This window comes from Lissotriton vulgaris, chromosome 1_1 (assembly GCF_964263255.1).
Source record: "Lissotriton vulgaris chromosome 1_1, aLisVul1.2, whole genome shotgun sequence".
Classification (NCBI taxonomy): domain Eukaryota; kingdom Metazoa; phylum Chordata; class Amphibia; order Caudata; family Salamandridae; genus Lissotriton; species Lissotriton vulgaris.
The window spans coordinates 1,079,989,426-1,080,006,482 of NC_141685.1; the positions used below are offsets into that span (position 1 = coordinate 1,079,989,426).

Below are 17,057 nucleotides of genomic sequence, written 5' to 3' on the forward strand. Positions count from 1 at the left end.
CAAGTGCGGGCGACGGCAGACCGGGAGATCATGGGGTACGAGCGCTGGCTAGTCACTCGCACGTCGGACGCTAAGCTTATCTCCGATTTGTACAAGATGCTGCAGCCCCCCCCCCCTTTCATATCCACAACCCGGGTAGGGAGCGCTGGGAGCGGGAGCTTGGTCGAGTGCTGAGTCATACTGAATGGGACCAAATCTCCTACCGGGCGCGCCACTCTGCCTATCACACAGGGCTCACGGAGACCTTTACCAAAATTACCACTTATTGGTACCGCACTCCTGAGAAACTACATGAGATGGATAGATCAATACCGGGGACGTGCTGGCGTAACTGTGGTTAGAATGGCAAGCTTACTCATATCTTGTGGGACTGCCCCCTTTTGGCTTCTTACTGGGAGGAGGTCCTCAATGAGGTTGACAAATGTTTTGGGATAGAGCTGCCCCAATTCCCTGCTTACGTCCTTTTGGGATTGCCGAATGGATTGATGTACCCTCTCAGATCTAAAAGGGGTAGACAGATAGCGATAGCTTTGGGGTCAGCTGTACAAAACATACTCATACACTGGCGATCCACCACGCTCCCCACTGTTGTCGGTTGGCTGCACAGATTGTGGCATGTCCTTGGCATGGAGAAGCTGTCCTTAGTGGTGGCAGGAGACGTAGATGCTTTTGAGGAGCTGTGGGCGCCTTTCCATAATCTGTTGTGCTCTGAATTCAAAGAAATCACCTGCCCTAGGTATCTCAGACTGTTGCAGCTGACACCGCCGCCGGACCTGCCTGTTTGATTGGTCTAGGACGGCATCTGGTAGCGGGGGCACACGATAGGTTGCTACGATGGGAGAGAGAGTGGTTGAAGGCACAGTACAGGGGGTGGGGACGGGTTGTGGGAGTTGGGGGGTAGTTGGCTGGGTGGGACATGGGGCAGGATTGTTTTTCCCCACCCTTTTTTCTTTTTCCCTTTCCTCCCCTCCCCCCCTTTTCTGTCTTTACCCACAGGTGCGCGAGCTGTGTTCCCAAGCATGATGGTGCCCACTGTGGCGAAAGAATTGCTCTGATGTATCTAATGTACCGTACGCACTGATTATGAGAGCACCTGTGGTTCTCTTTTTCATGTACTTTGTTGTTTCCTTCCTTACCCTGCTTCAATAAAATACTTTAAACCTAAATATGTAAGCACTTCCTCTATGCTAAAGTTATCCAACTAAGTCAGTCTTCGGGCCTCGTACCATTCATAAAGATCATTTATCCTACATTCCTTTCCATCAGCGTCGTGCACTATACATCGTGGATTCACGAGGCTGTGTCTGTTGCATGAAGGGCACACTTGATTGATGCATTGGTTATTAATTTGGCCTCTTGAATTAAAATCATTTGCCTGCATTTTGTATTGATCAGGTAAATGTTGAAATAAGGCTCACTATGACCGACTAGAAACCCTATCATACCTAGTAAGTAATGCTAGAATGTTGGCTTTGCGCCAGCTATTAGCTGCTTGGGCAGCAACTCTTTTGCCAGAGGCATCTAACAACTTAGATTCCTTACCTGGAGGTGGTGCGTCACTGGAGGTTTGAGTGTTAGCGCGCTTCCTAGCGTTAGTTACCACTAGTGAGTCTAAGGGTAGCTGCCCTTTGATGTAGATGGGATCATCTGGGGCAGGTTTATATTTTTTGTCCATCCTGGAATTTAGAATTCTAGCTCTTACTGGGTCTTTGAATATGTTGGGGGCATGTTTAATGACCCCTTTTAGCATTGGCAAGATTTGGACAGTTTTTGTACACTGTACGAAGGAGTCTAGAAGGAAGTCCTCGTCTGCAGGGTCTGAATGCATGTGAACACCATGGTAGACAGCAGCTCTATTTACAAGCTGGCCAAAACCAATATTGTCATCTGGGGGAAGACGGTTTTGTTGGATATGGTTGGGGATCAGGGAGGTCGGGGGGGGGGGGGGGGGGATCTACTGAGTCATCGTAATCATCCAATCGTCCTGTGGTGTAGCCGTGTCCTTTTCAGGGTCAGTGAAAGGGTCATTGTTGCCTCCCCCACCCCCTAAATTATCATGATCATCATCATCATCCTGTGGTGGTGGTGAGTGAGGTGGGAAGTCTGGAGGCTGTGGAGGAGAGACAGGCTGAGGAGGGATAACAGGAGTAGAGGGTCTTATTGGTGAAGTAGCACAGTCCTTTTTCTTTACAGGCAAAGCAGGAGTGTCTGGTGTGTCCAGCTTACTCATGTTGTGTGGAATAATAGCCACATGTCCTGTTTTGGGGTCTATATGGAGTTTGTTTTGTATCAACAGGATCAGGTCGAAAAAGTTCTTCCTCAGTGACCGCTTTCGGTGCCGACTTTTTCGGTTCAGAGCTTGGCTTGGATTTCTGCTCCGAGGCCTTAGGAGGTGGTTTCGGGACCTTTGGCTTGGCTATGGAGCCAGAAATGTTTTTCGGTTCCTAAGATTTTGGTTTCGTATCAGAGTGCGACGGCGTGGAGGTGGTCCTTACAGACTTCTTTTTGGGAGTAGGTTGCTCTCCCGTCTTCGGTACCGAAGGCGCCTGCTGGACACCCATATGGGGTTTGCTCGGTGCAGAGCTACCGGAAGGCTTGTCCCTTATCTTTGGAGCCCAGCCCGAGGGGGAGCTTCTGAAGGTTGTATTGGGTCGCGACTGGGGCCAGCAGGCGAAGTCTTGACCAGGGCCTTCTTTTTTTGGGTTGGAGATGGGGTAGGGGGGGGTGGGGGGGGGGGGGGGGAGTTGTACTCACTCGTTTACCAGGAGTGATGTGGTAGTCTGAGCCTGAGTCGTCTGCTTCAGACACGATTTCAAGGTCCTCAGAATCCTCCTCTGGGACATCAGGCCTTCGTCGAAGAGGTCTACCGGTGCTGGAGCGGCTTGCTGCGCCATGATGTGTTGTCAGGCCCGATGATCACGGATGGTTGTCTTCAATCGTAAAAGGGCGCAGGCCTGGCAATTGTTCTTGTTGTGCTTGGGCAAAAGGCTAAGGTTACAGACCTTGCTATGGTCACTGTGTGGGAATTTCACTCCACACTGGGGGCATTTTTTGAATGGAGTCCTTTCCATAAGCTGTAGGCCCGAACAGCGTCAATAGGCCCAGCGGCCCACGTCGACAACCAGAATGGAGTAGTTGAGATGAGCGTCGATGATCACGCGATCAAACACAATACAGTCGAGTTGTAGATAGTTTTTGGCGTCGAAAAGGTTTGGAAATACGACACCGAACCGGTACGCAAAAGTTACATCCGAGCCAGATGGCGGAAAAAAAACAATCTGAGGATGGAGTCTATTCCCATGCGCACTATCATCCAAAGGAGGAGTCACCTATCTCGTGACTACAAAAGGACTCTAAGACAACACAGTGCAAGCATACGAGCCCAACACCAGATGGCGATCTATGCATAGTGTACGAGCCCAACACCAGATGGCGATCTATGCATAGTGTACAATCTGCAGCTCACATGCCTCGAACAGTAGTTTGCTAAAAGCGAGCAGTGGAAGGATACCAGTCAGCCAATCAAAAAGATGGTAAAGAGGAACTGCTCCAGGGGAGGGACAGACAAGCGGAAGCAATTAATTGAATAAGAAACAAGCAAATTAGAGCGAAAAAGGTCAACCATTGGTAAGCAAAAGGCAGGCTTTAAGCTCACTGAAAGTTCACAATAGGACTTTTGCAACCAAAGGAGAGACCTAAAAATAATGCTACACATAAGAACGTTTCACCCCAACATTTATAAGAATTGACATTATAATAAAAAGAGACAATATAGAGCACATTACAACCCAATTCTTCTCCTATTACTTGGTGACTTTGACCATGTACAGCACTCGGCTGCCTTTTGGCTAGGTTTGCACTGTAGAAATACCATATACATACTTACAAACAACCTCATTAATCTATGTTATATCTAATTCAGAAGTGCACTGCTGGGATCTGAACATGTGACTTGAAAATTATAGACTCCCCTGCATTGGGTGTTCAATTCTGTTATTTAGAATATTAGAATTTAGGAGGGAATTAAATAGCTCTGCAATTACCCATTTAACTTTGTGTTAATAGCAACAGTTCAGCGTTATTAAATCTTTGGAACAAAGAGAAATACTGCACCATTAAAAACCCAAATAGTAACGAAAATCGGTCTTAAAATAAATAAAGATAAAGTAAACCACAGGGGATTCACACTTGCCACGTAAGGGTACATACACAGGTACTACATTAACCCATGAAATATTTGGCAGATTTTGTAAGCCGCTCAGTTTGTCCGAGTGGTATCTTAGCCACAAAGCAAGACTGGTCTAGTTATAAAACTAACTAAGGGATACATAATGTACAGCAGACCACATCAAAAACAGAATGCATGAGTGCAACTTTCAACACAGAGCGCTATATGATGGAACTGGCTCACTGAATGCAACAAAGCAATGCATAGTAGCTCAATGAAGCCCTTCTAAAGTAGTCAATCCATTATCCAGTCACTGCCACTCATGGAAGAGGCACAATGAGCACCATGGTACCTTGGGACAAAAGCAAATAATTGCTATTCTATAAAACACTACTGGTGTCGCCATGTGTAGTTCTCTACAGAAAAGGCTCTAAACATATGCCGCACATCCCTGCATAGAAATAAAGTCTATATTATTGAATAATTTACTCTAAATTATAACTACAGGACAACTGAACACAAACTCAGAACATAATTTCCAATCACACGTTCAACTTATATTGGGACTGGATATCCGACATACTACATAAGAAAAAAAGTCAGCAAAAGTGGATCTCTGGTGGGGACAGTTTGACAAGGTGTCAAAGAAAAAAGCAGCATGTAGTGTTTGAGGAACTCCCCGATCTGCCAATCCGAACAACCACGTGGCCTGGTCACTGGTAATTAAGCTAAGACATCGATGTCCAATTAAGCTCCCACATGTTGTCACCTCAATACCCTACCTTGCTCATGAAGAATAAATCATCTATGCCTAGAGAGATCCCAGTATCATACCGGTCCAAGTAGGGGATTACAGTGGAGTAGAAAGAAGTGTGGCACACTTTTCTTTCACTGGAGAGCACCTGTGCAGTTTCTGAGTTGACCAGCAATACAGTCAAGGAAACCCCACCGGTACTTCTGTGAAGAAAGCAGACTTGGTGTCACAAGACACCCATGCTGTTTGTCACAAGCCCTCTTGTTCAACTGGTTTTAAAACTAGTCAATACTCCCATTTATGGTGGCTATGAATTTGTAAACAAATTCAGAACAAGCTTTCATAGGAGTAAAAGAGTTAAGGGCAATAATGGGGCTGAGCCTGAAAGACTTCTAGTTGCTGCTGTATCTTCAATTCAAGAGTATAGATAGCACAGGAGAGGAGTGGCATAGCCAGCCAGACCACATCACTTGGTGCCCCCAAGCAGCCTCTCGCTGAAAGTGCTCCTTTCGCATACGCAAGCACACAGCCCCTGATAGAGATGGAGAGAAGCAGAGCACAGTGACTAGATTTACAAGGGCTCCACAGTCTGGGCTTACAGAATACCTGCTTGGGCTGTTACTGAAATGGGCCCTGTCCTTTCAGGGTTCACACAAAACAGCAGAAGAATGGAATAATAACCACTAGGTAAGAGCTGAGCAAGAGCAAAGACTTTGGGGAAACATCTTGGGCAGTGTACCACGGAATCTAATTTCCTGCGCAGCAAATACCTCATGCAGTCTCTGCGACGGTACAGGATGGGTTGGGTTCACAAGGGAGAGAGCAACACGAGTGGTGGTGGAAAAGCACGAGGGAGACAGTCACACAGGGGGAGAAGTACACGAAGTAGACAGCAACACAGGGAGTGGGCAAAATTCAGAAATGGCAGACAGCAACAGTCAAGAGAACATCACAGCGAAGGGGAGAGAAGCGTATGGATGTGAAGGAGAGAGAGGGGGCAGAGACGCAGACATACGAGAGAGCGCAATACGGAGGAACAGGAGAGAAGCACACAAGGGAGACATCAGGCAAGCACATGCACTCGAACAGAATTCTTAGTCAAAAATAAAAAAAGTAGTACTCTGAAAGTGAGCAGTGGAAGGAACGAGAGAGGGAGGCTGTGATCAAAGGGTCAGAGGAAACAGAAGCTGGACAAGGAAAGCCATTGAATAAAAAGCAAGGAAATGAGAGTTAAAAAGCCAACCAATGTCCTGGCTTTAAGCCAACTATAACTGATAATAAAGCAGTTGCAACCAGACAGCTTGCATGCTCTTGTAGTGGTCCCTTAGCCACTCGTCTAGCTGCTGCAAGTTCACTACAGCAGCCTTGGCTACTCCCTGTGGGTTTGATGAGGGTAGCCCAATCAGCCAAAGAAAAGTAGAAAAACGTAAACAAACGTTTTCTACTTTTTTCAGGCTCACTGGACCTTCTACACCAAAAGCAAGGGGGGGGGGCCTTCACAGTCTCTGTGAACCACCAGCTGGTATAGGAGCGGAAGAGGAAGTGCCAACTCGCTTCAGAAGAGACAAATCTTTCATCCGGAAGCCCTTTTCTTCCGGATGTAGGACTTAAGATTTGACAAATTAATTTGCAGCTAGTGCTGCTGAGTGAAATCATGTTAAGGGCTCTCTGAAAACCAGCAGCTCTCTGTCAGTAAGAAAACATAGCAGGCTTGCCTGTATAAAATACCAAAAGCCAGAACCTCCAAAATAAAAGATCCAGTTCGGTCTGCCATACTGTACCTGAACTATGGACCAAGATGCAGAATTTGAGATGCACGTTCCCAGTTTAGAACGTCTCTCAATTCCATGACTAAATCGCTGTTACTTCCTTGGAGTTCAAAATTAAAGGAATTGGCAGCAGGTGGGACTGGCCGACCAGCTCCACATTCAATACTGGGGATAAAAGCTTGACACTTCCTGTATATTTCTGGTAATGAAGAGTTGAAAGAAACACAAGGCAATGGGCAATCGCATACAAACACCCTACACGTTAGGAATTTTTCACCTAAGTGGAAATAGCTTTTCTATCCGCAGTGCAACCTAATGGGGTGAACGTGTGCAGCACAACATAGAGGTAACTGTTCCTGGGCCAGGCAGCAACCCATGAGAAGCCACCCACCTGTGAAGATTCCTAGAAACATTTTCCAAATCGACTCTGAAACACACGGTGTCCTTAATGGTGGGTATTCCAAGCACAGACTGTAGAGGATTCCCTAACAAACCAACCACTGTCCAGATTCCTCAGTCCATTACAATTATTTTATTATTGGTTTTCTATTAAACAGACTGTGTGGGGTTAGGAAATAGCCACACTAGTTTGGGAAGAACTGATAGGTAGGTGGCTCTTTCTGCGTAGGCACAGAGGGGAAGCACCAGAGAGGAAAAACTGTGGAGAACGGTTAATGGATGTGAAGGCACTCATGCTGTGGAATGAAAAGGGATGACAAGAAATCAGCCTTAGCTGTGAATCTGAAAAGGGATGACAAGAAATCAGCCTTCGCTGTGAATCTGAAGACAAAGTAAGGTAGCTCCTAGAGTTAGGAACCAAACAAATCCCTTGCGTACATCCGAAGGGGTGCGACATGCAGCAGCTGATTTGACACAGACTGACAAACCACAGGACCTACCGTAGCTCATCCTCTGTGCCGATCCGCTCAGGCAACTTCAGCTTAGAGTCTAGATTGTAGTACGTGCCACCCACTTCCCGGATACAGATCCAATGCTGGCGCTTTAGCGGGAGCTTCACCGGCCCCCATGACAAGCTGGAGGGAAGGTTCATGATGAGACCCGTTACACTAGAGAGGGCAATGATACTCACGTCCCTGTGGGAATGGACAAGGGGAATGGAGGCAAAGTAAGAGTTTGTGAGAAACAGGCATTTGAAAATTAGCTAACAGACAAATAACGCACAAAGAATGCATTTGTTGACAGTCAGCAGCAGTAGTAGGCACCAGTGCTGGGCACAGACAAAGAAGCTTCACTGTAAACCTAAGCAGTCAGTGCCACAAAAAAGCAGCACAAACTCACAGAATATTAAATTATTCCTAGATTTTACTCCGGAACAATAGTCAACTTGCCTACTCCCAAAATACTAAGTAGTAAAGAAATTAAGCCCATTATTGAGCAGCAACCACACACTCTTCTGGTCTGTGCTGCTCAACTCCAGTAGCAGGAAATAACTCCGCCATCACAGTACGATAAACTATAGCACCAGACAGTAACTTATACATTGCTTCAACACAAGAACTGGATAGTAATGACATGCATATACCTAGACAGATTGTGAAAGGAACCAAGACTGGGATAAGGAGACAAAGACACAGAAATTTCATTAACCTACACACTGGTCAGTACCCACCTGTTGGAACCGGCAGAGTCTGGTTGGCTAAAGGGATGCCCCCAGCCAGGCAGAACCTACTGCTCCCATCAAGGGCAGGTGATTACACTCACAGTACAACCCATGCTCACCCTTGGGTAGCTGGCACGGAGCAGTCAGGGTTATATCAGAGGCAAGGTGTAAAGCTAAGTCACTTGCGATAAATACACTAAGCATCACAAAAGAGACTTCATACAGGATGTATGTAAAAACGTTTATATTCAATCATAATAAGAAAAAACGTTTTGGGCATAAAACACATTTGAAAATATTACTAGCAGTACTAGGCCCACTCATATGGTTATGATATCAATAGTATGCACACCGTGGACAATTCCTAATCTAACCTACCAAATTGAGAGAGAGCACGAGTGTCTTGGAAGCAGCTATCAGGATAGGATTAATCGAGTCATGGTCCACGTCAATCCTGGTACCAATTTTTTAAAAAAGGCGATTGTCACAGCCCGGCCTGTTATCGGCCCATTTCGCTTTTGTATTCCCTCGATAAACCGCTGAACGAATTCTGTTAGACCATCTCCAGGTCTGGGCCTCTGATAATAGTATACTATCAGACTTACAATACGGCTTTCGAGAAGACCTGGGCACGGTCGATCAAGCTTTGAATATTGTCCTTTTAATAGGGAAGTATGTTTCAGTGAAGGGAGGAGCTCTGCACATGGTCTATGTAGACCTGACAGCAGCTTTCGACTGCGTTAGTCATTCAAAAATGTGGGCGATAATTTTAGATATAAGGGTAGATCCCCCGCTGGTGAATTTCTTAAGAGAGCTCTACTTAGATGCATTGGTTAGGGTAAGATATGGGGTAGAGGAGAGCTGACCGAGCCATTCAGGATAGAGAGGGGGGTCAGACACGGGTGTGTTCTGGCCCCCTTCCTATTCACACTGTATACAAATGGGTTGGAGTCCGAGATGGTTAAAGAGAGCTAAAACCTACCAGCAATACGGCATCGACCTATACCGGCACTTTTATATGCCGACGACGACGTCATCCTGGCAAGAACCCCAGTACAGCTCCAACGCTCACTAACCAGCTATTGCAACTTTAAGAGCTCCCTGAATCTTAAAATGAACAAAAAAGACATTTACTATGCATATTGGCTAGAGAATAATAAAAACAAAAACAAACAAGCATTGAAAATGTAATAGGTCTCGCAGCATTAGAGTTAGTGCTTTTAGAATTGTTTATGGGTTTTTTTTGTAAATCTTTAGCATTTTTGTTTCCTGTAGCCAATGCTAAAGAATTACAAATAAAAAAAGCCATAAACAATTCTAAAAGCTCTAACTCAAATGCTCCGAGACCTATTGCACTGTGTGAGGGTGAGGGGTTGAGGGTGAGTGAGGGTGAGGGGTTGAGGGTGAGTGAGGGTGAGGGGTTGAGGGTGAGTGAGGGTGAGTGAGGGTGAGTGAGGGTGAGTGAGGGTGAGTGAGGGTGAGTGAGGGTGAGTGAGTGAGGGTGAGTGAGGGTGAGGGTGAGTGAGTGAGGGTGAGTGAGGGTGAGTGAGGGTGAGTGAGGGTGAGTGAGTGAGGGTGAGTGAGGGTGAGTGAGGGTGAGTGAGGGTGAGTGAGGGTGAGTGAGTGAGGGTGAGTGAGGGTGAGTGAGGGTGAGTGAGTGAGGGTGAGTGAGGGTGAGTGAGGGTGAGTGAGGGTGAGTGAGGGTGAGTGAGGGTGAGTGAGTGAGGGTGAGCGAGGGTGAGCGAGTGAGAGTGAGTGAGGGTGAGTGAGGGTGAGTGAGGGTGAGTGAGGGTGAGTGAGGGTGAGTGAGGGTGAGTGAGGGTGAGTGAGGGTGAGTGAGGGTGAGTGAGGGTGAGTGAGGGTGAGTGAGGGTGAGTGAGGGTGAGTGAGGGTGAGTGAGGGTGAGTGAGGGTGAGTGAGGGTGAGTGAGGGTGAGTGAGGGTGAGTGAGGGTGAGTGAGGGTGAGTGAGGGTGAGTGAGGGTGAGTGAGGGTGAGTGAGGGTGAGTGAGGGTGAGTGAGGGTGAGTGAGGGTGAGTGAGGGTGAGTGAGGGTGAGTGAGGGTGAGTGAGGGTGAGTGAGGGTGAGTGAGGGTGAGTGAGGGTGAGTGAGGGTGAGTGAGGGTGAGTGAGGGTGAGTGAGGGTGAGTGAGGGTGAGTGAGGGTGGGTGAGTGAGGGTGAGTGAGGGTGAGTGAGGGTGAGTGAGGGTGAGGATGAGTGAGAGTGAGGATGAGTGAGAGTGAGGGTGAGTGAGGGGTTGAGGGTGAGTGAGGGGTTGAGGGTGAGTGAGGGGTTGAGGGTGAGGGGTTGAGGGTGAGGGTGAGTGAGGGGTTGAGGGTGAGTGAGGGTGAGTGAGGGTGAGGGTGGGTGAGGGTGGGGGGTTGAGGGTGAGGGGTTGAGGGGGAGGGGTTGAGGGGGAGGGGTTGAGGGGGAGGGGTTGAGGGGGAGGGGTTGAGGGGAAGGGGTTGAGGGGGAGGGGTTGAGGGGGAGGGGTTGAGGGGGAGGGGTTGAGGGGGAGGGGTTGAGGGGGAGGGGTTGAGGGGTTGAGGGTGAGTGAGTGAGGGTGAGGGGTTGAGGGTGGGTGAGTGAGGGTGAGGGTTTGAGGGTGAGGGGTGTCCCCAAACAGAAAGTTCCAAACTTTGCCATTGGCATATTCTAAGCCTCACTCTTAAACATTACATACCAACAGTCTCTATGCAATGCTGAACAAACCCGGCAATTGGTGAAAACGGCCAACTTTCAAAATCTAGAAAAGTTAATGCCCTGTAACAATTTTGTAAAACCCCGGTCAAAATCGCCCAGAAAACAACCCTGAATAAAAAATAAAACGGACAACTAAATAGATTCCTACTTGCCTCCCTACTGGGTCCATAGACTGACACCAAAGGACATCATCAGAAATAATAGTGACAGTACATCAACGAGTCACACTTAACCAGCTGCCGAGGGTACTGGCATCTTGGTCCTAAGAATCCTTTCATTTACCAATCTTAAAACGGAGGGAACAGTCCAGTTATCCACTAACAAGCATTTGTCACAAACCTGATCAAACGACCGATCTCCGGCAAATCAGCGCCAACAACTAACACGCCTATATTGAAGTCAAATAAAATCCCATTCTGCTCGAATTCTCAGTAAGTTTGCTGCTAGCAGCCAGTAGCACATTAAGGCCTTTTTAGTTTGATGAGTTGTACACAATGTTGTTCATTTTTTGGTTGAGCACTGCACTGCAGGCAACTCAACCCGAGCATGTCGGGATTTGGGACCCGCTGAGAGGATTCGGGAAGCCAGCACCGGAGCGGAGCACGAGGGCCTGCGTCTGTCAGCAGTGATGGCGGATTAGAGACTGATTGCTGCAGGGGGGGGCACTCGCGGGAGGCACGCTATTAAACTGAGTCTTAGACCATATAATTGTTTCTGTGCTGAGCACAGGCGCCGGCATCATCTATGGAGTGAGCGAGGAGAGGGAGAAAGGCGGGAAAAAAGAAGGAAAACCTGTGACGCGAGGCACGGGGTAAGCAAGAAGAGGGAGGAAGCACAGGAGAGATATGGTGGAAGCAAAAGGATAATAGGGAAAAGGAGAAGCCAAGGAGACATGAAGCAGAGGCGAGAGGGGAAGCGCAGGGCAGAGGGGAGGGGGAGGTAAAACAAGGTGAGCTGAAATGAAGCAAAAGAAAGAGGAATTAAATGAGGAGAAGAAGGAACTGAGTAGAGAGAAAGAAAAAGCATTGTCGAGGCTTTCCAGGCCAGATAAGAAGTAGAATAAACGTGAATGGGGGGAGGAGGGAGGAGAAATGCGTCTCGGCCGGAGCAGGGGGCGGAGCAGGGAGAGCGGGCTTTGGAATGTAATTGACACGGCCGGCCGGTCGTGAAACTGAAAGCATGGCCGGCCGGCCGGCCGTGAAAGCCTTTGATGCGGCAGGGGAAATGCGAGACGGCGGGAAGGGGAGGGGGCGGAGCGGGTAAACAAAGACGGACATGCACGCGCTTTTAAGCTCAATGCGCATGCGCATTGAGCTTAAAAGTCACGGGCACTGCAAGGAATCGCCACGATTCCTTGCAGTGTGGATAAAGAGTTGATAAGCCCCCATAGTCTCGCTTGCTCGATGCGCATGCGCATCGACAGGCGAGACCTAAAACTATAGACATATTCGTCAACAATTCTAGCTTAGAGTCCACAACATCTTACCCTTATTTAGGGATTTTAATAGACAACAAGCTAAATTGGGTAAAGGCTATTCAAGCTAGGAAGCTAGCCTTTCTAAAGACTACGAAAGCACTGGTGGGATTTGCTCAACAGTTAGGCAAAAGATCGCCTGTATAAATGCTAAAAATCTATCAGTCAAAATGCACCAGTGTTGCCAGTTATGGTTCAGGTTTATGGGGGTATTTAAACACGGAAGCATTACAGAGAGTAGAAAACTCCTTCCTCCAATATCTTTTGTCAGTCCCCCAAAGTACAACGACATACGGCTGCCAAATAGAATTAGGACTGGATCATATATCAGATATTTTAAAGATCCAGCCAATAATGTTGTGTTGGGGTATCTGGACCACTGAACAGTGCGAGTCAACCTGTTCACTAATAGAGGAATGCATGCTACTAGACAACACGCAAAAGATTAGATGGCTAGCTTATGTAAAATCCTTTAATGATTTAGGCCTTAAGAGATATTTTACACACCCACATACTATCTCCGAAATACCCAGAAGAGAGCTAAAAAGGATCTCTCTCCTTCACCTGGGCGACCTTCGACTAATCCAAGAAATAGGAAAAAGCTCAGTGCAACATCTGCTGACTATTCAAACCACCTTTCCGATTCAGCCATATTTGAAGTATAACCTAAGTCAATTTGAAAATGTTTTGCTTATTCGATTTAGATTAAATACTTTCCATAGGCTGATTTTGTTTCCAAAGCAGAACGACTGGACGAAGAATTTATTACCATGTCTATGTGATTGCAACTCCCCGCAATCCTCAATCCATACTTCCTTGTTCTGCAAGTTTTATGAGGCTCCACGCAGGCGATGGATTGTCCCAGTATTGAGACAAATGAGACTTCGAACTTGCCGCCTAGCACTACAGATGTTAAAGAATGAATTATATGCTAAATTCATTGCCTGTTTTTTAAAATTTTGTATAAATCGTCCAAATCCTAACTAATTACAGTTTAATTCTCTAATCGAACCATGTATTTTCCTTTTAAAGATTAAGTGTAAATATGCTAATTTTGTACTTTTATGGGTTTACTCGAATAATGAAAATCGAATAAAGATTTTGACTAACTAACTGAGAGAGAGCACCCTTATGCGGTGCACAATATAAACAAGCATTTACAATGCAACGGTCTCGCCTTTGCAAAAGTTAGCGCTTTTGGCATTGTAAATGACAAATGTTTTATTTATGTGTTGGTTTTGGAAACAGATAAATAAATGGCATTGTCATGAGCAGTAGAGAGTGAGTAGTAGAGAGTGAGTAGTAGAGAGTGAGTAGTAGAGAGAGTAGTAGAGAGAGTAGTAGTGAGTAGTAGAGAGAGTAGTAGAGAGTAGTAGAGAGTAGTAGAGAGCGAGTAGAGAGTAGTAAGTGAGTAGTAGAGTGTGTAGTAGAGAGTAGTGAGTGTGTAGTAGAGAGTAGTGAGTGTGTAGTAGAGAGTAGTGAGTGTGTAGTAGAGAGTAGTGAGTGTGTCGTAGAGAGTGTGTAGTAGAGAGTGTGTAGAAGAGAGTGTGTAGTAGAGAGTGTGTAGTAGAGAGTGAGCAGTAGAGACTAGTGAGTGTGTAGTAGAGTGGTGAGTGTGTAGTAGAGTGGTGAGTGTGTAGTAGAGTGTGTAGTAGAGTGTGTAGGAGAATGTGTAGTAGAGTGTGTAGTAGAGAGTGTGTACTAGAGAGTAGTGAGTGTGTAGTAGAGAGTGTGTAATACAGAATGTGAAGTAGAGAGATTGAAGTAGAGAGATTGAAGTAGAGAGATTGAAGTAGAGAGATTGAGGTAGAGAGATTGAGGTAGAGAGATTGAGGTAGAGAGATTGAGGTAGAGAGTGTGGAGTAGAGAGTGTGGAGTAGAGAGTGGAGAGTCTGTAGTAGAGTGTAGTAGAAAGTAGTGAGTGTGTAGTAGAGTAGTAGAGAATGTGTAGTAGAGTAGTAGAGAGTAGTAGAGGGTGTGTAGTAGAGTGTGTAGTAGAGCGTGTGTGTAGCAGAGTGTGTAGTAGAGTGTAGTAGAGTGTGTAGTGTAGAGTGTGTAATGTAGAGTGTGTAATGTAGAGTGTGTAATGTAGAGTGTGTAATGTAGAGTGTGTAATGTAGAGTGTGTAATGTAGAGTGTGTAATGTAGAGTGTGTAATGTAGAGTGTGTAATGTAGAGTGTGTAATGTAGAGTGTGTAGTAGAGAGTGTAGTAGAGTGTGTAGTAGAGTGTGTAGTAGAGTGTGTAGTAGAGTGTGTAGTAGAGAGTGTAGTAGAGAGTGTAGTAGAGAGTGTAGTAAGTAGTGACTGTAGTAGATAGTGTGTAGTAGAGAGTGTCTAGTATAGAGTGTGTCGAAGAGAGTAGTGGCTGTAGTAGTGACTGTAGTAGAGAGTGTGTAGTAGAGTGTAGTAGAGAGTAGTGACTGTAGTAGAGTGTGTAGTACAGTGTGTAGTAGAGAGTAGTGACTGTAGTAGATAGTGTGTAGTAGAGAGTGTCTAGTATAGAGTGTGTCGAAGAGAGTAGTGGCTGTAGTAGTGAGTGTGTAGTGAGTGTGTAGTAGAGAGTAGTGACTGTAGTAGAGAGTGTGTAGTAGTGTGTAGTAGAGAGTAGTGACTGTAGTAGAGTGTGTAGTACAGTGTGTAGTAGAGAGTAGCGACTGTAGTAGAGAGTGTGTAGTAGAGTGTGTAGTAGAGAGTGTGTAGTAGAGTGTAGTAGAGAGTAGAGTGCGTAGCAGAGAGTAGTGACTGTAGTAGAGAGTGTGTAGCAGAATGTGTAGTAGAGAGTAGTGACTGTAGTAGGGAGTGTGTAGTAGAGAGTAGTGACTGTAGTAGAGAGTGTGTAGTAGAGAGTGTGCAGTGATTTGAGTTTTACATCAAATTAAAAACGGGAACGGAACAAACTCATCCTATACATTATTGTGGTAGGTGCCCACGCATATAGGGTTAAATGATGCGTTAGATGCCACAGGTCCCACCAACACGCTTCCTTTATGATAGGAGAATGCCCAACATCGCGGAGATTTGCTCTCTGCTCTTCCCGGATATTTGTATTTTCAAATGTATAATGTTATCCTGCTAAACGAAGACGATGCTCAAACTATAAAAGAAGAGGGTTTCACAGATATGTTAGTCCTTCCGGGCAAACGAAATGACCCAAAGAAAGATCAAGTGACAGTTTAGAGCTCCAAGTGAGTCTTAATAAAATCAGTGTCTGGAACGCATAGCATCAAAAAACGAGCGGGGCATCAAACTGCAGTGTCATTCAATCAAAGCTTCAAGGCTTCTGAGCGCTAGCCGAGAATTATTTTTTGTGAAGCACTAATCACTGTGGAAGGTGCCCCTGCTATCCCAGATGTGAGAAGTCAGTCTGATATGAAAATAAGCAGTATTTGGAATGAATGTATTTGGCAGGGGGAAGGTGGGGCGGCGCAAGACCGTACTGACGAGTGAACAGGAGCCATTTTGTACCGAGTGATTCTGCCTGTGTGCATGTAGACAAACCAGGCAGCAGCATGAGCATGTGATTCGGTAAAATAACAAGCATTTATAAGGCAATGGTTTTGCCTTTGTTAAAGTTAGAGCTATTGGCATTGCTCTTGACACTCTGAAGCTCCACTCTCCACTCTGAAGCTCCACTCTGAAGCTCCACTCTGAAGCTCCACTCTGAAGCTCCACTCTGAAGCTCCACTCTGAAGCTCCACTCTGAAGCTCCACTCTGAAGCTCCACTCTGAAGCTCCACTCTGAAGCTCCACTCTGAAGCTCCACTCTGAAGCTCCACTCTGAAGCTCCACTCTGAAGCTCCACTCTGCACTCTGAAGCTCCACTCTGCACTCTGAAGCTCCACTCTGCACTCTGAAGCTCCACTCTGAAGCTCCACTCTGAAGCTCCACTCTGAAGCTCCACTCTGAAGCTCCACTCTGAAGCTCCACTCTGAAGCTCCACTCTGAAGCTCCACTCTGAAGCTCCACTCTGAAGCTCCACTCTGAAGCTCCACTCTGAAGCTCCACTCTGAAGCTCCACTCTGAAGCTCCACTCTGAAGCTCCACTCTGAAGCTCCACTCTGAAGCTCCACTCTGAAGCTCCACTCTGAAGCTCCACTCTGAAGCTCCACTCTGCACTCTGAACGGTCAGACTCCAAAAATCGGCCCTAATCACAATAGTATTATTTCACCTGCGTGAATATAAGTCTTTGAAATTCTGGCCAGTGGTAATACACACAAGTAATATAAAATTGTTGTTCCAAAGAGCATTAAATGGAAATAAAACAAGTACCAGACCCATTGACGCCTGCACCTTAAAAGTGAAACTGACTGAAGCAAGCGCCAGGGCCACGTTGAAAAAAAAAGCCACACACATTAGATGCAGTCAAGGCGCGCTCACGAGGTCAGAAGGCACTCCACATGAACAACTACCAGACACATTGTTTCATTTCACTTTGAAAGTGCAGGCGTCAAAGTGAAACTGACTAAAGGAAGAGCACGGCGGCCCATTAGATGCAGTCAAGGCGCGCTCACGAGGTCAAATCTCCAAAGGAGAAGCTCGTGACAGCCTGACTACAGCAGAAAAAGCTC

At 46.5% G+C, this 17,057-nt stretch overlaps 1 protein-coding gene across 2 annotated transcripts in view; it reads right to left on the minus strand.

Moving 5' to 3' along the window:
• The window catches only part of JOSD1 (Josephin domain containing 1), a 106,959-nt gene that overhangs the window by 23,074 nt on the left and 66,828 nt on the right, over nt 1–17,057 (minus strand). For both annotated transcript variants that reach the window (XM_086963366.1, XM_086963361.1), the window contains one exon: nt 7,591–7,785. In XM_086963366.1, coding sequence (XP_086819492.1) covers nt 7,591–7,785 — 195 coding nt within the window. The remainder of the gene's footprint in view (nt 1–7,590; nt 7,786–17,057) is intronic.